Source organism: Mus caroli, unplaced genomic scaffold (assembly GCF_978045245.1).
Source record: "Mus caroli unplaced genomic scaffold, Mus_caroli_1 scaffold_8, whole genome shotgun sequence".
NCBI classification, from domain to species: domain Eukaryota; kingdom Metazoa; phylum Chordata; class Mammalia; order Rodentia; family Muridae; genus Mus; species Mus caroli.
Genome location: NW_028227263.1, coordinates 30,420,992 through 30,442,762, shown reverse-complemented (window position 1 = coordinate 30,442,762; position 21,771 = coordinate 30,420,992). Strand labels below are relative to the sequence as shown.

The 21,771-nt window shown below is 43.3% G+C and overlaps 1 protein-coding gene across 14 annotated transcripts in view; it reads right to left on the bottom strand.

The window, feature by feature from the left end:
- Positions 1-416: 416 nt before the first annotated feature.
- Sox6 (SRY-box transcription factor 6) overlaps positions 417-21,771 on the bottom strand; it is a 592,637-nt gene continuing 571,282 nt past the window's right edge. For 10 of the 14 annotated variants that reach the window (XM_085841377.1, XM_085841381.1, XM_085841379.1 and 7 more), the window contains 3 exons: positions 19,222-19,455; positions 16,145-16,361; positions 417-6,824 (listed from right to left, as the gene is read on the bottom strand). In XM_085841377.1, the coding sequence (XP_085697503.1) occupies positions 6,521-6,824; positions 16,145-16,361; positions 19,222-19,455 (755 nt within the window). In that variant the 3' untranslated portion in view covers positions 417-6,520. The remainder of the gene's footprint in view (positions 6,825-16,144; positions 16,362-19,221; positions 19,456-21,771) is intronic. The other 4 variants (XM_021166061.3, XM_085841387.1, XM_085841383.1 and 1 more) reach the window with 1 other exon arrangement.

The following is a 21,771-nucleotide window of genomic DNA, read 5'->3' as shown; positions in this document are numbered from 1 at the left end:
AGGCAGAAGCCACTAGGCATATGCTTAGCACCTTCATGCACAGTAAGCTGCTCTGCTTAGAGAGGCTGGTGCCCAGGGCTTCCACATTTGTCCTAGCTCATTCGCGCTCAAAAAGAAGTCAGGAGACAGGGAGAGACTTTCCCTCTCATCTTCTCTGGAAGAATCCACACCTGCTCCTTCCTCCTATCAAAAGTCACAGAGTTTCTTGTTGCAGTGGTGTGGGTTATAAGAGGAAGCAGGTGAAGGGCTGTGAAGCTGTCAGGCCAACCCCCCCTCCATCCTGCAGTGAGTTCAGGCAGACACCATGTAGGACGCTTGGGACCTCCAGGCTCTAGCATGAGGTGTCCATAAGTTTGGGTCTTGCTGTACTCTGTGGAGGAAGGGTTTGAGGGCACAGATTAAGCCAAACACAGAGGTCATAAAACAAAATTTATCTTTAATTGGTAAGTGTCAACAGCAGTACAAAAGATGGAGTGATGACAACTAGTTTAGGGTAGAGGACAGTCTTGAGGTAAATGAGCATAAATAGGCAGTTCCTATAGACACTCCCCCGCGGGCCTGAGCCCTCTCATGGCATATACATTATCACCCAAGGATGGCGTGTCTAACACATACCGGGAAAGCACCTTGTGCAAAGAGGGGGAAAGTAGCTAAGGTGCCAAGGTATTCCAGGATAGACAAAGACAGCACGCCTTTCTATCTCATCCTGTCCCTTAATTGTGAGGCAGAGCTGGAAAGCCCTGGACAAGTCCCACTGGAGGGTGTTCCATGCTGAGTTTGTCTCATGCCAATACTGTCCAATAAGATCCAAGAGGTCTGTGTATGTGACAAAGCTAGGGGCAGTGATCCACTCCTTTGCGTTTGAAGAGATTCTGTTGTTTTTTTTCCCAATTCTTTAAGTCCTTAGCAAACTTCTCTTTATCACTATCCAGAGGAGAGTGTGGGAAAGCTGTGATGGTAACCCTTCAGGTCATTTAAAAACTTTACACTGGACTGTACAAGATTTTTTTTTGATAAACTATTTACATTTTCAGACTTTCAAACATATTCAAAGCAGCAATAGACACTAGTTTTTTAATGCTTGTTTGTTTTTCTAATTGCCCAAAATAGTTACCAGCCATGGGCCACGTAGGTACCTGTGGTATTCATAGAGTTTCAACAAAGAAAATCTGCACTTAAAATTTACTGGAGGGTGTGCCGAATGTCCCTAGAGTTTCAAGGGTCACACCCACAGTGTTGCTATGGGAACCAATGCACAGTACCTTGGCAACAGAGTTGTAGTTGTCCGGACAGCCCTACACAAGCTTTATACTTCAAAACAGCAGCCAGCATGTCAGTCCAGCATGTCAGTGAGTTGTGCTGATTAAATTAACATAGAATACAATCTCACAATATACATCACAAACAAATTACAATGTAGGCAAAGAAAAGGGTTACAGTAAGATAAGTTATGTAGTAACAGCTTAGAGGCTTGTATAGGGTAATTCAGAATTGTACATGGCAAATACAAGAATGAGCAAAAACAAGTGCTAAAAACATTCTAATGTGCTACAAGCTGGAGGAGGATACAATGAAGGCTGAGTTTTAATAGGAGACAGAGTAAATGCTCTCTGACCAAGAAAGACAATGGAGGAGGCACACCAGCAGACCTGCAATGTATAGTGATGGTAATTAAATGTTTGCACATCCCCCAGACTCCCAGAGTGCCACACATGGAAGCCCTACTCTACACCTACAGTTCTGTGGAAATAAGACCAGCAAGAAACATCACCTACTCGCCTTCCACCAGCTTCTTTGTCAATAGATGGAAATCTGCGGGAAGCCTTGACTTTTCCATCCCTCCCTGAATCCCTGTTCCTCTGCCCTCGAGAGTGCCAGTTTATAGGTGTTTGGAAAGGTCAGAATGGGGACAAAGAAGAACTATGCTTGCAATGTCATGATTTTCAATCTACTTTTGCTGTGCAGACCCACCATCATGTGCAGCGTTACAAACAACATGATTGGCAGGAGGAATACCTGCTCACAAAGAAGCCACATCAGGGATAGAGGGTCTAAAGAAAAGGCAGGGCAAGTGAGACAAGCCAGGCCACAACTGTTGTTACACTTGGAGAATGAGCTCAAGGGTCAGCCCGATCCTTAGAGGATAGTGTGCACACCAGGCAAGGGCACAGCCAGCCAATTGGTTGCCAATTTCTCAGTAAAGAGGAAGACCTGGTTGGCCATCATCTCAACTGATTCTTGTAGAGGCAGATCTTTGCTGTTGTTGGCACTTGGTACAGGACTTCTATGGCTCAAAACTATGAAGTGATGTGTGTTGCCTTTCCCTAAGGAGCTGGTAAAGTCAGTTTATTGGAACTGAGTGACTGGAAAGCAACACCCTCCTTAGTGGCATCAGCAGTGACCAGGCCATGTTTCTACTGAAGGAGGTGGTCACCCTTGATTGCTGAGCTCCTGGCTCAGAGACTGTATACTAGAGATGTAGCCTGGCTCTGCAGGAGCCTGGTGTCAGCCCTAGAGGGATCACACCTTTTTTTAGCACTCCTCCGGCTCACTCACACAGGGCAAATGTCCAGAGGAGGCCAGCATTTGACAAGTGGAACAGCACTGGCAGCCCACACCTGAATTTAGAAGCTGGCTTGGGAGTCAGTGTCAGGCCTTGGAGAAGAGAGCTGGTGTCAGCCTTGGAGAAGGAATGCAGGCTGAGGACAGGCTAGAAGGTATCAAATAGCTCATGATGCAAACCTGAAAGGTTGAGAGAGTGTTTGCGAAAACAACATGGCCTGGAATTTGCCAGCGAGGAAGAGAAATTGCCAACTAGGCTTCTCATGTCCATGGAAGAACCTTTTTCTGTGTCCCTGTGTTCCTTCCTCTCTGCCCTTCCTTCCTGTTCCATAGAACCTGTTCATTATTAAGTAGGCTGTCTATCAATGCTGTTGTTCCCAGTTGACAAAGAAAGACCTGATCCTGTGACTTCTTTGATGGAGACAAACCTGGGCTCTGATTTAAAGCTAGTGTAAACTGGGGAATGGAACATTGTAAGAAGGTGACTTCAGATTGCCCTTGACTGGTGCTGTGGGGTTTATACTAACCTTGCAGGCAGATCTTTACCTCTGAACTACAACTCCTGCTTCTTGCCATTCTAGGGCCACAGAACTATCTGGACAGACAGGTATGGATTCCCAAAGCAAGCTGACTTTCTTTTAACTCTGCTGGAAACTCAGTGTGTGCAACTCCTCAGCTTTCTATTTAGAACTAGGGGGAGTCTGAGCTGGGGGACCAGCGGGTTCCAGACTGTGTGAGAAGCAGGTAGGGGTCCTGCTGTCTTGGCTGAGGGTAGACACTGCCTCACTGAAGCTGATAACTCTCTGTCCACACGAAATGTGATGGGCCAGCTCTTAGTGTGGAGCAACACATATGAATAGAGAACAGAAAGAAGATTCATAACTTATATGTCACTAGGAATTCATGAACCAAAAATAAATTCTATTTCTATGTTATATTTACACAATTAGAAAACTCTAAAAATGAGATGGTGAAGTCATAAAAACTTTGCTTAAGCCCCACTGATGTAAGTGATCTCTGTGATTGTCATTCTCCATTCCCATGGATATTTAGAGCCAAGTGTGGCTAATAAATAGAATAAACTGTGTATGCACAAAATTTAGATTTGAATACAGCATCACTGTCTGAGCCAATGAAAGAGGCATTCATACCCAGTCATTCCCGGACAGCTTTTGCACTTGAGAATATGGCTAGAAGTTACTGGCCCCCAGTGCTGAGGCCGAGCTGGAGCTGACACAGAGCGTTCCTACACACATGTATTTTGCATAAATAAATGAAATAACAAGACGTAAAAATGACTCAGATCCGGCAACTGTGAGGCAAGCCCACACGAGTCGAAACAGGTGACTTTTGTTCATGTAGTTTCCATACCAGTTTCACATTAGTCAGTGATAAAAATACCATTTATATCCAGTGCTTGTAACACTTACGAAACGACATCTGTGAGTGTGTGGGATTTTTTTTTCTTTTTCTTTTTCTTACTACAAGCAAAATCAAGTTTCAATCCTAAAGAACAGTCTTTTGTTCTCTACTAGCCCAGAATATTATTTTGGCATGGTCATAAAAACAAACAAAATTAACTACTGTGCTAAATGTTTGCCTTTGTGCAAAATTAATTACATACAATACAATGCTAGCTATACAACATTCTACCTATGCAGCACAGTTTTCTTTAAAAAAAAAAGAACAAACAAACAAAAACAAAAACAAACATACCAATGGGAGCAGAAGCCAAAGAGATGTGGGGAAGCATGAGGAGAAACTGAGGAAGAGAGAGTCCGAGAAATCAGTAAGACATAATAAATACTCATTTTGTTTTTGAAAAGTGACCCCTCCTCATATGAAATCAATGTACAAGAACAAAATCCCCAGTTAATATCAAGAACAAACATCCCTAGCAGTACCTTAAACAGCTTATGGAGAGCACTCACAGCTAATGACTCAGATGGTCATCTCTTGGCTAGACCTACTTTATTGCTATTAGCTATGGCCTGGAGCACTCTTTAAATAAATATGAAGCTTTACTACTTTTTCCCAAGTGACAAAATGGCTCAATTTTTGATGGAGCTGTTCTTTCCTGATGCTTAGATGCTAGGCTATACTGTTCACTGACACCTCCCACTGAAGGGTTCTGGGTAAGGCCCCCTGTAAACAACAGGCCTGGGTTCAGGATGGTCAAACTCACAACAGTAGAACTGCCTGTAGTTAGGAGATGGGAGAGGGAGCCCTGACACCTCTCAGCCCTGCAGCATGTCTCTGTCTCCAGAGCTCACCTTCAGTGGCAAGAGCTTACAGCAGCAGTGGTCACGAGTAGCCACTGGAGGCTAGGTCTTCAGGGGGGCTGTGGGTACCTCTCGCATCTGTCCCTAGGAGCTGGCAGCTCACCCATGCTTCCCTTGCCTGTGCTTTCCTTTCTTCCTGGCTTTCCTCGGAGTTGTCTAACAACCTTTCGAGTTTTGCAAAGATCTCCATGGATGTGCCAGCTGGGACCAGGTAGCTCAATAAAGGTGACAGCACGCCGGGTCCAAAGTAGACCCCGTGTGGCCCATGGTCCTTGGGCTTCAGAGTGGCTGTGAGAGGCTCCTTGACTGGCAGTGACCACTGCTGACCCTCACTGCTGAATGGAACTCAGGTTCTACTGTTTACTGAAAAACTCAAGGAGGGAGAAACTCTAGTCAAAGACCCAAGGTCACGGTGACTCCTGGGGGCATACAGGTTTAAATGTAGGATACCTTGACGCAGATGCACAACCCTGCAGCCAGCTACACACTTGTCTTTAAAAACAACAATATATGCATGTACTAGCATCACTTCAGAAATGTTTCCAGGGACTCTGGGGACATGGGATTGCTATGTACATCTTTTGTATCCAGCAGGAAAAAGAGGTTAAAGGGCAAGGAGGGCAAAAAAAAAATATTAAATTAATGCCACCAATAATTTTTAAAATAAATAGTAAGTGGACCCTTGACATTCTGGAATGAATAAATTATTTAAGAGAACAATGTGTTAAGGTTGAATGTCAGGGCAAAGGCAAGGTAAGAATGGATGTAGTGAGAGGCGGTCTCAGACAGGGGAGCCCACCGTGCGGTGTCTGGTGTGGTCTCAGACAGGGGAGCCCACCGTGCGGTGTCTGGTGTGGTGATTGCTCTGATCTATGTCATCCCACGCCACACACTGATGGCACATCAAGAGGCAAACACAATTGGGTTCACGCACTGTGGCAGCCTTGCTCATTCCTTACAATATCTCGTCTCCAGATTCCTGAGTACTTCACCATTTTCTGGAAAAAAAAATGTGGTTTGCTATTTTATTTTAAGATGTCAAAGATTGTCTAAGACTTTGCAGTGTCTCCTGTAAGACTTTTAAAATAGTTAAGATTCAAAAGTTATGAAAAAAGTTTGGCACATTCAAAGTTGAATTCTACACATTGAAACAAATGGAATTCCGAGGCCTTTTGAACATGTTCTATATGCAGCCGCTCACGCCGTGGACTTGTCCGGTTTCACAATACAAAATCCTCAGTTGTTTTCTAAAGTAATTCAGAATAAAAACACATTCACAACCTGTAGCCGGCACAGCATACCTGAGTGAGAATGTTTAACCCCATCTAAAACAGTAACTTAAACCCTTTGTCAACATCCAAAAGAAAAATAGTAAGACAGAAATGTAAGACTCATAAGACGGTGATGGGCAGAGATAAGTTTCCAAGTCCCGGTGTCTCATATTTAATACGTCTTCACCTAAATAAACAACAACAGTAACGGTAACGACAAAAACTCAAGTTTATGAAAAATCAGGAAAACGTAATCTGTCTCACACGTTACGAAGCAATTAAGACCATTCTGCTGATGTATTGTGGAGCCACAAATGCATGCGGGCTCTTTAAGAACTTTGTTGTTGTTGTTGGGGGAAAGGGAGCGAAATGTCAGAGTGTTTTAATTCAGCAAACAAAAGCTCCTCAGTTGGCACTGACAGGCTCTGGGGCCTCGTTCTCGCTGCTATAGTCTGATTTGGGATCATCTTCGTAGTCGTCATAGGCTTCCATTTCATCCTCTCCATTAATCATGTCGTTCCCAGCCAGGCTTGCGCCGTCCATCTTCATACCATACGTGCTCTGGATGACAGGGAGGCTGGGCTCGGGGCTGGCAGAGGTGCTAGAGCAGTCAGATGTCATCTGAGGTGATGGTGTGGTCGTTGCCATAGTAATAGCACCAGGATACACAACACCTGTTCCTGTGGTGATGGGCATCTGAGGCTGTTGCCTGTATAGATCCACAAACAAAATGAAAGAGAGAGGGAGACTCGGTAAGTTCTCACAGGAGACCTGGGACCTCCTAACCCACAGTTGCCAAGCCAGGCCCGCTGTAACATGTTAAGTGGCCAGAAGTGACAAAAAATGTTCTTGGAAGAATCCCTGGACTGTTCCTAAAGCTGTGGCTGGTGGTTAAATAATACAACGCAGCAATTTGCTGACAGTTTCACAACATAAAGGCAGAACTTCAACTTGGCAAATATCACAGAGCTCAGATCACACTTGGCATTGGGTTGGGCACAAATACTGCAGTTAAGACCACAGAGGTCCATCTGAGACCATTTTAAAAAAGAGACGAGAGAGCAGCATTAAAAAAAAATCCTTGAGAGGCATGGGCATGTTGTAATGGTACTCTTAAGTGGGTTGGTGTCGTCTTCAACTTGGTTTGAGAACTATGGATGAAAGAGAAAAATGGAAAAGGGCCTGGCAAGTCCCAAATAGCCCCATTTGGCAAAGGATTCACTCTGCCTCTATTCTAATGTGTCCTTGTTTCTTTAGCTGGACTTTCCAGGCTGGGGTCCTTCCAGAATAATCATCTTGGATATCACTGAGGCTGAGGATGAAGCTGGGGCTGGAGGACTCAGTAATAAAGAGCAGTGAGCTTTACACCCTAATAATAAGAGACACCAGGCATGCTGCTCCTGCCTCATCCCAGCAGATGCCAAGTTGAGTCACACCAGATTACCTCTTTATACTGTGTCCCCAGCTCAAACAAACCAGCAGATCTTGTGACAGTCAAGCTCTCCTGTGCAGCAAGAGCTGCCACAGTGTCTCTCCTTTCACTCAGTACACAAGAATTAAAGCTCTATTCAACCCAGATACTGTGTCAGAGACGTCATTTATCAGGTGGTCCTCAATGGTTCTGGGCAGCAAATTATAGTCAAGATTCACCACAAGCATCAATGTATGTAGTAACTCTTCCTGAGTCGTGATATTCATGTTTGTAAAATGGGTCAGGGGTGTTCTAGAAGGCCCTTCTGCCTTGTTTTAACCAAGGCTTCTAGTCAATGGTCATTTGAACCATTTTTATTAGGCTTCGATGTCAATATGACTTTTTATCCACCTTACTCTCACAGAAGCCTGCCAGCCTGTCAGGTCGGGGACACTCCAGCATAAGTGTCATTTCCTCACAGAGGTAACCAGCCTTATTTATAGAAGGAGAAAAGCCAGATTGCCTGAAGATGTGTGCTCATACTGCCTTTAATGACCTTCGGTCACCAGAGGGATATCTCCAATTCTTTAAACTTTTACTAACATAAAATGTTTGTGTGATTATAACATGTACACACACACACACACACACACACACACACACACACACACACACACACACATAACAACACATATCTTTGTTCAACAAGCATGACCATAGCTCTTGAGGTCTCATCACCTCTGAGATGATATAAGCCAAGGACGCAATAGCACCTGGCTAGCTGGGGCTATGTCAAAAGGAAGCAAGTGATAGGAGAAGTTACATCTATTTGTAGATACATCACATGAAATCCTGCTCCCTCTCAAATTCTAAAAATATATGCTTCAAAAATTTTTAAAGTAAATTAGCACAAATTAAATTTTATGCTAACCTGCCCAGAGCAGGCGGTACTATATTGCATTTATAACTGACTATGGATAATTATAGCATACATATACTTTATATTAAGTGTATGTGTATATATATATATATATATATTATTGCCTTAATTACAATTACCTGACCCATTTTACAGATTTCTTTTGTTTTTGTTTTTGTTTGTTCGAGACAGGGTTTCTCTATGTAGCCCTGGCTGTACTAGAACTCTGTAGACCAGGCTGGCCTCGAACTCAGAAATCCACCTGCCTCTGCCACCCGAGTGCTGGGATTAAAGGCGTGTGCCACCACACCCGCATTTTACAGATATCATAAGGTGACAGCTATCTAAACTTTGTAGATCAACACAAACTATCAAACATTTTCTTTAAATACAGAAAACAGGTGCTTTTCACAAAGACAGATGATTGATTTTTGAAATATTTTAAGCAAAATATCTGTATCTCATTTATTTTTATGTCTCAAATAAATGTAAACTGCCCAAAACCTAGCCCTCTCCTGACTCGGAGTTTGCCCATCACTGGGCTGCTTCTGTGGTGCATTGCTGTGTCCTTCCCCAGGCCTCTGCCCTACCTACCCCTGCCTAAACGCTGCTTTACTAGCTGGTCAGTCACTCCTGCCCTGCTCAGTCCAGGCACTAAGATGAACTTAGGTGGAGAAATTACACTGCCCTGCTTCTGCTCTCTGCATCTAAAACATGAACTGTGCACTAGCCTCTGGTGCTGTCCAGGCTGTGGACAGCACACTCTCCTGGTGCACGCCTTTTTCTCTCCTGCTTTCGATGCTCATCAGGTATCTGACTTCTCACTTTAAGCTGACAACATGGTTTTTCATATGATGGGAAAACTAGACACAGTAGATGAGACTTTCTGGAAGTTCCCATCATTGAACTGACTTGCTCATGGTTCTGACCCCAACCCTCTACCTGCACTGTGCAACTTTTAGTAAGTTAGTAATCTGACAGAGAGGCCTCTGTCACAGCTTACTAAGGATTCCCTCCAGCCATGGTCTCTCCCCATCTACACTATCATGTCTACTCTCCCCTCCTCTCCAGCTGCTGCTCCACTTCTCTGATGTTCTAAAACAAAACTATGGAGGCCCTCTCTTTATTTCTTCCACTCAGTTCTTCCTTAGACCCATTTCAATTACTCCCAGTTCTGTGCTGAAACGACTCAGGAGAAGATCACCGACAATCTCCAAACTATTAAATGCAAAGTCAGCTTGATCCTCATCCAGTTCTGTGGCTTTAAACAGTATCTCTGTGCTGTCCACTCCAGCATTTGTGCATTTGTATTTCTAGTAAGTACCTCCCTCCTTAACTAATTTCTCTCTCTCTCTCTCTCTCTCTCTCTCTCTCTCTCTCTCTCTCTCTCTCTCTCTCACACACACACACACACACACACACACACACACACACGTGTGTGTTCTTTTATGTGGATGCTAAGGACTACCCCAGTCTTACAGGTGTAAAACCAAACTTCTGCTCATCTCTGGATTTCCAGCCTTTATGTGGCCATTCTGGTCTTGACAAGCACTTCCAACCTTTGCAGTTGCTTAAGCCAATTCTTAGTAAGAGTTCTTCTTTCAATTACAGCTAATCCATTAGCAAATCATGTTGGTTCTCCATTGGGAAAATATCTAGCATCTATCTACTTCCTGGCACCTCTACTCCTACACACCTGGTCCAACCACCTTCAATTCAAATATGATTTATCCTAGGAGTCTAACCTCTTTGCAACAGGCTGTTCCTCCTAAGACAAGTCCCAACACAGTGATTAGAGGGATCCTCTCAAAACCCAGGCCAAAGCTCAGTATCTTTTGTTTTGCTTTGTTTTTGATTCTTCAAAGCCCTTTCTCTTTGCCTAGAGTAAAACTCGACTTCACAATGACCTACAAGGTCTTTCACAGTTTGGCTCTCTATCATCTCTCTGATATCTGTTCTTTCTACCTATTCCCTCTTTGTTCCTGCCATTCTGGCCCTTGTTTTCCTGAATAAGCTAGGTACAGTTATGTCTGGGGACCTTAAGGCTTGCTGTCTTCTCTGCCTAGCATAGGCAGAGCTTGCTTCCTTACCAACTTGAGTCTTTGTTCTCACTCTCTTAGGAAAATGTCCTGGGGCTCCCCTAAGCACTGGAACAACCTCTGCAACACTCTGCCATTTCCCGTCCTTATTTTCTCCGAAGGCACTTGTAGCTGTTTTATATACTTACTTATTCATTGACTGATTGACTTCTTCTACCACTAGAACTTCAGTGTCATAAGGATAGGACTCTTCACTAACATAGCTCCTGAGTCCAGACAAGGCCTGAGCACAGGGCACACTCAGTAAGTCCCTGCTGAATATAACCAGTAAGTGGATGTGGGAACAAACTGGTAAATGGGAGGGAAAACCAATAAAAAAAATATAAGGGACATTTCAGTCAAGAAGAGATATGAGACTAGAAGTCTGGGAGGGACAATGACAAAGAAAAGATAAGGACTTGACAATATTTAAAGGCTAAATGGCTGTCCTCATAAACAGGTGACCAGACCAGATGAGCAGGACTAAACTACAAGTCAGCAGGCAGGTTTCATGGCAGAGAAGGAGGAAGAGCCTTCTGATATTGGAGAGGTTTTCCAAAGGAAGTGGCTGCATGGGAGGCAGCATGCCAAGCCTCCAGGAGCCTGAGTCATGTGCTAAGGATTACAAGGCTAGTTGGTGACATGAAACACAGAAGACCTAAGACCCTTCTGTGGCCACACGAGATTCTGTGGGGATAAAGTCTAAAACTATATCCTACTCTGGTTCTGTCATCTTATTTTTTAGTCTTAGAGACTTAAAACAAACAATTACTTGAGCACAACCAGTCTAAGCTGAAGAAGGTTGACTTTTGCTGTTCCTCCATCCAGCTTACCTTACACTCTCTCTGTGGCTGCCTCCGTATTATTGCACATCTGACATTTCCTCCCTCACACAGACCTCTCCTTTATTCTTAGTTGGGAATCTACTCTTAACTAGCCAGACTTTCTCAAACCTCAAGGCACTCCCTCCAGGGTGCCTGTGGCTGGCCTGGTCTTACTGCATAGGAAACTCCCTTCCTGAGCTTCAGTTATTCATGTCTATGTGTCTAGATGAGCACTCTTTGTGTGTAACACCACCTATATTGTGGCTGGTGTGACAAACTATTCACAGCTAACACAGTCATACATTGTCTGGCTTGTCTAACCATTGAACGTGCCAAAAACCTCTTGTCTATACAAACAATGCCTCAAGCTTTGGTGATTTAGAACAGAGCTGGGAATCTCACTGATATCTAATAGGCCCTTAACAAGTGACTGCTCAGTCAATAAACAAACCAAAAAAAAAAAAAAAAAATCAGCCAACAGCATCAAACATTGTCTATCAGGAATCATTTTCCTAGAAAGCACTTTTCCTTCCTTTACAGATCAATTTCAAAGTCAAAATTCAAACCCTGCAGATTTCACAGGCAGGGATAGCTGGCAGGCCTGGGTCTCTGCAAATAATGAGCATGTACATCAAGACAGAGCTGAGGAGATCTCGGAAGTGCTTGCATGCATCTTGCAGAACAGGGTATTACCTGGGCTAGAGAGAGCTCAGCACCAAGGGGAAGTTCTTAAATCCCAAGAATGGTTCTGGAACAGTCTGGCTTTGCCAGAAATAAAAGAACTATGTGTTTATATGCTAGAAGCCGTGTAGCTTTCAGAAGCACAGGGCTTGGCTTTCGAGAATTCGAGGTAGGTTGCATGGCTCTGTGGCTGATGCTATAGGAGGGGGTGAAAATACAAGCCATCTTTGCAAATTATCTACTGAGAGTTCTAAGCTGGTTCCTTACCAGCCAGTGCAGGAAACAGTGTGTCCAGTATTTATCGGTGTCTTACAGGTTTCTTTTGACCCCTTTAGATTTAAAATGAAAATGGTAGATTTCTAGATCACTTAGGGCACAATTATCTGGGAAACAGTGCTTCTGAGGTAGTACAAAATAAATACCTGACGCAGGTTTATTTATTTTTAACAATCTCTACGTGTCTGCGTGTTAGACACTGTTCTTAGCATTTTCCATATGCTAAGCCATTCCATCTTTAGAGGGACTCATGTTATTGGTGCTGTGGTTATCCTTATTCTACATATAGAAAAATGACAAGCAGAGAGATTAAGGAAGTATTCTAAGGGCAAGCGGGGCTTCTGAGGAACAACGACTGAGGCATTCTAACATTGGAGCTGAAACTGGCTGTCTCGGAGTCAGTGCCTTCAGTATTGTCCTGCTCGGGTTCTAATTGTGAGGTGTGCGCACAGTGTTAAGGCAGATGCACTTTCTACCCACATCAGCCTAACTTAAACATCAACAATGCCCCTGGTTAACTGTTCCGTTGGACAAGTGGGTTCACGTCTACCAATGCTATGCCTGTCAATCCTCAAATAGTGATGGTGTCTATCTAATATAATTGATGTATTTTCAATAACCTATATACTCTTCATTCAGCAGAGCCTATTGCATACTATGAGAATTCAATATCTTTCCATTGTGGTTGCTTAAAATGTCATCCCCATTGGATACTCTGCAATACCTAAGTAACTCCCTATAAGTTCAAAGGTAAATTACTACATGTGCTTCCAAATAAAAAACAGCTTGAGTAACGATTCCCAAGAAAAATATATCACGATAGCTACGTGGGCCTCAGTGAATATCAATTCTGTATCCACAGAATAATCACAAAATCCTGATACTTAATCTACCATTTGAAGGGGTTAAATCCCAGGCAAGGGGAAACTCTATTACATGCTATTGACAGAACTCTTTTTGTGATTGCTAAGTTTTAAAACAAATCTAACTCAGCAGTTACAGTCATGCAGTCATTTAAATGTACAGAAATGTAAAGTAATGTATGTAGTGCTACTGGCTCAAAAGGGATGCATGTCTTTTCAAAATCAGCTATAAAAATCGATCTTGCCCCATCAAGACGTCAATAGTGATCTTGAGTTTTTGTTTGTTTTGCTTTCTGCTCCTATGGTTGTAACCTTAGAGCTAATGAAGATCAATTTCCAAAGTTGAGCCTTGGGGACTTACCAATCTATCAGACTTAACTATTTAAAAGAAAATAGGAATCTGTGAGTAGGGATAATACCTAACTTTATGTAGCAGATGTTACCATAACTGGGCAGAGGGACACACTCAGCACTGCAGATTGAGGACAGGCCATTCTGGTCATTGCCTGCCATTTGGCAGCCCGACTCCTTCTATACACTAAGATGCCCTTCCTTATATACAGGTCTTCCTGCACTGTCAAGAGCAGCCGAGCCGGGAATGGTGGGGCACACTGAGTGGTCCCAGCACTCGGAAGGCAGAGGCAGGAGGATTTCTGAGTTTGAGGCCAGCCTGGTCTACAAAGTGAGTTCCAGGACAGCCAGGGCTACAGAGAAACCCTGTCTCAAAAAACCAAAAGAAAAAAAAAAAAAAAAAAGAGCAGCCTAACCCCTGAACGTAAAACCTCTTTAACCAGCACACCCACAGTCATGGGCCACACTGGTTTCAAGGTCCATGAGCCCCTAGTGAGCCACAGCTATGCTCATGTCTGTTGCAGAAGAGCTTGTGAGGTACCTTTTGAGATAACATGGTAAGGAGAGTTTCTTTGCTGTGTGGGATGGCAGAGGCAAAGACCTAGAGTTGAGTTTTGATGTCTCTTCAATTTAGAGAGCCATAGAAACTCTTTGAACCTTAGTTCCTGAATCTTATTTAGAGGATTATAGATTGTGAGTCTTGGAAATACAAAATGCCTAGTGTAGTCTAGGCATCCAGTAAACAACAGATGTCATCAAGTCATCTACATTTCAGGGAGTTGCAAATCTACTCTGTTTGACTACATAAAACTCTAAGTCTGTACCAATGCGTGCTGTGGTGTTTGGGGATAGGCCCATTCTAATGTACTCTGCAGCAAGATAACTAAGGTAAATAACAGTGCTACAGCTCAGCTACTCAGCGCCGTGCCAGGAAACAGAAGAGTGCTTCGGACGACCTTATAGGCTGCGGTCAAAGAGACCCACCAAGTGTCAATCAATACCCAGGGCCACGAGAAGGCTAGGAATCACAAAAGCTCCCAAATTTAAATTTTTCAAAAGATAAACACAATCTCAGGGATGCAGTATCAGGTTAGAACAAGCTGTTTATCATGCAGCCCTAAATCCATATTGTGTTTAAATGACTAACCTACTGAAAGGGCACTATGAACCTGTATTTTTCATAAATCCTCTCATTACCATGTGAATGGTCAAATTATATTGCATTGCACTTTTTGTGTTAAAAGCATTATTTTAAAAGATGCAAACACTCATAGCACAGAGATATTTGATAAGCCTATCTTGTCACATCTTCATTTATTAACATGTTGGAATCTTCACTTAATAAGGTAGGACAATTTTCTTTATCCCTAAAATGGTCTCTGAATGCAGAGTTTAGGGAAATTAATAGGGGACTCAGGATGATATTTTTGCTGGCATAGTAGATACCTAATAAGTCAAAAATGAGGATGCTGGGTTAGAGGTACTGTACAAAGTACTGACTTCTGCAAGTTCTGCCATCTTGAATTGTCTCCACAGCTCTGCATGATGCCTGCTATCATTCCTCCCATCTCATATGTGAGGAAAGGCAAGCTAGCAAAGGAAAGGCCTTCCCCGATAGGTGACAGCCTGGTAGGTGACAGGTCCGTAGGTGACAGAACCAGCATTCCTTCAGAGCCCAGAGCCCTAGCTCTCCCCCGGGACCCTGGTGCAGCACACTCTCAGGGCCCCTTCACTGACTTCCAGGCTGTGCTCTGCTCACCGATGAAATTAAGTTTACCCTTTAGACACATGCTTAGCCCCCTTTTGCTCTTCACAGTTCCAGCTTCACGGCTTCCTTTCTGCCTGTTCCACTCCTCTCTTTCATCTCTCTCCCAGGGTTCTCCCTTTGGCTGCAGCTGTTTCAGCCTCTGTCTCCAGAGTGGTCCTTGGGTTTCCACCCCCACAGGCTGCTAAGGTCTGTTTGCTGGAATCTCTAGGCATCTATCTGCCCCACTTATCCTGACTACTGTGGTTAGGAGGGGCCTCTTTTGAATGCAGACAGCCCGTCAGCCAAGTTGAAATTTATACCAGAAATCTATTACCTAATTTTTAAACAAAATGACATGAAATCAGACTTGGAGATATCAAAAACATGCCCAGTTTCTGATTTAAGCAAGAAAATCCACATTGTTACTGCTTCCACCACAGAATAATTTACTGCAACAGGAGTTCTGGATACGATGCCAAAAATGAGGTCTTCTAACCAATGTCAAGGCCAATTATCTTGTGGCAGATCCCACAACAAAAGCAGATCATTGTGAATATAGTCAGAAGCGCCACCAGAGAAGCTGGGAAGCTGTGGGGATTTCTAAGAGTCAGTTTTTACTTTTTCTCCCTGTCTGTCTGTCTAAATAAACTACTAGAAACTCTGTGTGTGGGCACTGGCTCTCTTGGTATCATTATTTTCATGTAGAGTAGGGACAGAAGCCCAGCTGTAGGCTGGTGACACAGCAGAGTCCCATAGTCATACCCTCCACGTGTCACAACCCCTCCCTTCACTAATCTCTTTTCCAAATGCACATGCTAGGAGCACTCTGTGGTCCTTTCCTAGGAAGGGGAGTATGGGGCTCCACTTGGGAGTACTTACCCCACAGTGAAGAACTGCCGCATCTCCTGCCTTCGCGAGCGCATCAGCTGCTTGTACTCCCCAATCCGGAGCTTCTTGCCATCCACGATGCATGTGCGCTTCGGCCGGGGTTTGTACTTGTAGTTTGGGTACTTCTCTAGGTGGATTTTGCTTAGCCGGGCCTGTTCTTCATAGTAAGGTTGCTTCTCCTGGTTGGACATGGATTTCCAGCGAGATCCTAAACATGAGAATAGCCTTAAGTAAGTAAGTGGTCACAAGGATGATGACACCTTCCAGACCTAGGTCATATCTCCCATTACTTTACAGATTTTGCTCAGGAATCCCTGTTACTATACACCACTAAGCCTCTCAACTTGTCCTTTGAACCACAGAGCCAAAAGGAAAGAAAGAAAGAAAAGAAAAGAAAAGAAAAGAAAAGAAAAGAAAAGAAAAGAAAAGAAAAGGAAAGAAAAGAAAAGAAGAAAAGGAAAGGAAAGGAAAGGAAAGAAAAGAGAAAAGAGAAAGAAAAAAGGAAAAAGGAAAAAGGAAAAAAAGACAGTATATTGTATTTTTATCAATACATGGCTGGTGATACTATGTTATTTAAACAAAATATTGTCATGATTGTGTGTGTGCACAGGAGTGCAAGTGGGTCAGAGGACATCTTTGTGGAATTGGCTCTCATCTCCCACTTTTATATCGATTCTGAGGATTGAACTTAGGTTACCAGGCTTGTGAGACAAGCACCTTTACCTTCTGAGCCATCTCACCAGCCTCACTGTACAATTTTAAAATAGCTTTGCTGCCGTAACCAAGAAACTTCCCTGCTTACCTGTGTCTCAGCCTCTACCTGTCTCTCCTACCCTCCATTCCCCACCCCTCTTCCAAAGGGTTAACAGCACAAATTTTCAAGGTGTACTTGACTGCCCACATTCTCAGAGAGCTTCTGTCTTTAGGCAAATGCTAGCTCGCACTTTTACCTACATAGTAATCCATCCTGTGCCTATCACCTCGTTACCTGAGGATGACACACCTCTGCTTAAAAGCTGTAGCTCTGAAGGGGCAGCTGGGGTCATATGCCCCATTCTTACATTTTATAAATGATCTCTCAAAGATGAACCAATAAAACACAGAGTTTTTTTAAAAGTAGGGTTTATACAGGAAGAAGGAAAAGTATTCCTTTCTCTAATATTGTTTACAAAGAATTATCTAAACACTTGACGGAGAAGGGATGTGTTTTTTCACATGTATTGAATTGCATTTTTGTGTCTGGTGGATAAAGTGGTCACAGCTGTGCAGGCTGGATGCTAGCAGTTCTTCAGTGGTGATTTTTCACATATAAACAAATGGCAAGGTTGTTCAAATAGTCTCAGTAGCCAGCAATACCCTGGTTTGCTCTCACTGTATCCCTGTCCTTTCCTGGTGGATGCATGAAGCTGTGTGGATCCATCGGCTATGCCAATCAGCTTGTTATGCTGGCTGCAAGCAGCACAGGCCCCAGCTTAGGAAGCCTGGCATGCTGGAAATGTGAAATGCTTGCACATAATGGTTTACATTTTAATGAATATACTTTTTATGTCCCTCATAATGTTTTCACAGGATGCATATCAATAATAGAGATTTTTTCAAGGCTGCCAAGATGGAAACAGAGGGTGTCTGTACCCATCTGAAAGCTTACAAATGCCAGTACCTAAATGGCAAGAAACAAACATGAAGTTATCAGCAGCTGTGAATCTGGAGTAACACTAATTTCCTTTATATATCTTTGAATTTAGAAAAAATATATGTGTAGATATTTTCTGTCCTTTAGAAACATTTTAGCTTGAGAGGTATTTAAATTAAAAAAAAAAAGTATCATCCTTCTACCTACCTCTGAAATTCTAAAATGGAAATTTCTCTAAATAGGAATAACTTTTAACATTTGCTTTAAAATTTAAAATGAAAGAAAGAAAGAAAGAAAGAAAGAAAGAAAGAAAGAAAGAAAGAAAGGTAAAAGAGGAAAAAGAAAAGAAAAGAGCCAGTCTTTCTATGCTCCACCTCTATTTGGTCCAAAGTATGTTTTAAATTTTCTTAGAGGCTCCTGCCTCAAAATGTCTCAGAATCAAGTTAAATCATTTATTTTGTGACAAAACATGTGTATTTGTGTGTGCCCAGATCACTGGTTTTTACTCAGGTTAAATATTTATTGCTCTTGAACAAAACATTTAAAGAATTAAAGCCACAGTTTAAGCCTGGTGCTTTCCAGCGGCTCCTTGGGGTTCTGTTCTACAGTGGCAGCTTAAACAGAACAGGGCCGTCTGTGTTTCTTCTCTCAAAAGAGGAAACATGTTGACTATAATGCTGTGTGTTGAATAAAATATGTTCAATATGTTCAGCACAACAGTTCCAAACTGTGTGATCTGTGTGAGGAGAGCTTACCCTGATGGAACAGAGTTTAAGCCTGGAAACCTGGAGGCTGACGCTGGCAAAGCAGGGCTCTACCCTGAGGCTCACGGCTATGAAATGTGAACGAGGCATACAGTGTCAGATGAAATGTAGCATTATTTCACAGGTCTTCAAGTTATCATTAGAGGCATTGTTCCACACCCCATGAATTCACGCCATATGGGGGGCACTGCTAGTACTTGGTGAACTCTGCTAGTGGGCCAGGTGAACCTGAGCTGTAAGGTCTGTGTTTGCAGGGCTGCCTGGAAAAATATGGATTTAAAAAGCCAGGGTAAGAGCCTTATGTAGCCTGTCCCTGTGGGTCCTATGACCTCACTCAATAGTTGCTAAGTTTACAATGTAAACCTATCACTCTAAGAAGTTCAGCTCTAAATTAAAGTTTTTAGCCAGGCTTACCCAGATGATAATTCTGTTTGGGAAGAAAGTTTCAGGCCTTGTCTTAGCAGACAAAGATCTCCCCTGAGCTGTGGCGTGGTAGCACTCTGAGAGAAAATAACCAAGACTGCTGTAGGCAGTTGGTTTGGTTTCATTTGCTCCCTGCCAATCAGTTTCCCCATGGGGCTAACTTCTGCCCCTGCTTCACACCCTTCCACCCACCCTACCCTCCTCCTCGTGGGCTGAGAGAACAGTGCCAGCTGGGCTGCAGCACTTGCCTAAGATTTTGCTAATGTTGGAGTTATGCATGTCAGGGAAGGCCTGAAGAATTTTCCTCCTTTCGTCCTTTGCCCAAACCATGAACGCATTCATTGGTCGCTTGATGTGGGGTTCGCTGCTGGCACGGCCGCGGGCATCCCTGTAGACACGGGCTTCAGCCACAGTGGCGCCTCCTGTTGGCCAACAATAATACTGCTGTAGTTTAGCTGCAGAGCCATTCATTGCTTTGCTTCCTGTAACATCAGGGCAGGAAGAACAAGATGGGAATAGCATTATAATGAGAGCATTTCACACTTTTCTGCCTGGCTTATCTGCTGTCCTCTGGCCCATCTTCTGTTCTAAGGAACCTTCCAGAAAAAGACAGTTTAAGACGATGTTTCCACAGCCCTTTCTGACAAAGTGTCAGAGAGGGCAGAACTGATGCTGCTCTGTCCCTACTCCATACACTACATTCAGCTACGATCTGGTGGACTCTCCTGATGTAATGCCTTCCTTCAAAAGTAACATCATATCAATCATTTAGAAAAATCTGCTACTTCAAACTATGTGTGTCCCCAAGTGGTGTCCTACCCCAGATGCCTTCTATTCCTCCACCGAGGTCCCACGGTCCTTCAAGTCCTTTTCAATTGCTGCTGTTTCAGGAATGAATTAATTCAATGAAAGGTATACATTTCACTGTGAGTGAATACATTGTGAGCTTATGCACTGGGGATGGAAAGGCAACTACGCCTTCAAGAAGCTCACAACCCAGGAAACAGACAGTCAGGACTGACTGGGTCTGTGAGAGTTCTGCAGGACTGGAACCATCAGGGCACCAAGAGAATATAAGGCAGGATGGCTGGTCAGCCAGTGTATGGGAGACTGGCATTTCAGCTGATTCTGGAAGGAAGAACTAGAAGGAAGGGATGAGGGCAATAAGGAAGGACATTCAGGCTCCAGGAGTAGCCATGATGATGAGGACCTCCATACAGGATGCCCTGGCTCTGGGATCCACGTCCAAGGCCTGAAGTCACTACTGTTTATGTGACTGTCTCCTGCTGGCCTTTGCACTCCAGCTCAGGAATGTGAAATCCCCAAAGTTAGAGACTTCCTTAATCTCATGCTTGTATATTAGTAATTCCCAAACAGCATAGTAAATATTCATTACGTAAAAGGTAATTGGTCTTCAATTCAAATGCAAAAATAGCAGACTAAGAAATACTTGTTTCAAGAGTCCTGGTATATTTCTGTTGATTAAAAGGATTTCTTTATCGTTTATGAAACTATATCTAAATTCCTCATCTTTGACACTTTCTGAAGACATAGTTATTAGCACATAGGATGGACAGACAGCTCCTGGGGACAGAGCGAAGGCTGAGGCTCACTTGTAGCTGGACTCCTCAGATCTGGTGATGCATCTGGCACACAGAATTCTGATTAATAATGTGTGTTAAATGAAAGAGGGAATAAGGCTCTTGCGTTATCATCTGTCGCAGGAGTGGGACACTGACATGAGCTTTGCTTTGTATTAACTACTGAACAGCTACATAGATTGAGACCCACAGTAAAATGTGAAGGGAGCACAGTTGAGGGTCTCAGCTAGTGTTCCTACTACACAAACTAGAAATTCTACTTCCCAAAGTTCAGTACACATTAAAGCCAATACCCCCATCTTCTAGAACAACCTATCAGTGCGGGCAGTGAAGTTCTGCAGGAACAGCATGCCCCATCAATCTCTGGCCCTTCTTTCCTATTTCCAGATACCTTGCTTAAGGAGCAATTTGTTTATGTCAAAGCCAATAATAAATTAGGACATTAAGAGGTACTATTATTTCGAAAATATGGTCATCATTTACTATAAAACAAAAGACAGGCAAAAAGGATAGAATTTTGCTAATATTGTCACTTTTTCCCTAAACATGAAGAGGGGCAGTGAGGCCGCTTTCTGAAGATTATGAAAACAATAACGCATTTTACAGACAGTCTTTCCTCAAGCACACCAGACAGAATGATGCCTTACTCAGAAAGGCTCGGATCCCAAGATGCATAACTAATACGCTACCTTTTTGCCACCATACCCACAGTACATTAATTTCATTTAAAATGCACTGACCATACAGGATAAATTGATTTCACTTTATGTGGGTTTGACAGCCATGTTTATTGTGCAGTGAAATGCAGTGTAGCTTCCAGCTGACAATATCCATCAACACGGGGCAATATGCTGACTGCTGGGCCAGATGAAGGCATGCATTACTCTGGAAGTGAAACACTCATTCAGATACGACACTGTCTTCTCCTGAGGATCACTGTGGTAATTTATGATGCCCTTGGTGCCATTACTTTACAACTGACATGGATGCGGCAATTTATATACTGGCATGTGTACACATAAAAGGAGACAGGCTTGTGGAAAATGTCAGATGCGAAAACATTGCAGTATTATTCTAAGTTAACTATAATGCCACAGGTGATTAACAACCGGGACCCACTTTTGCTGCCATTGCTTCCTCTCTACTAGCAACAGCCAGCATCTCGTTTCTCCCTTGGCAATGCCATTTTGTGGGACC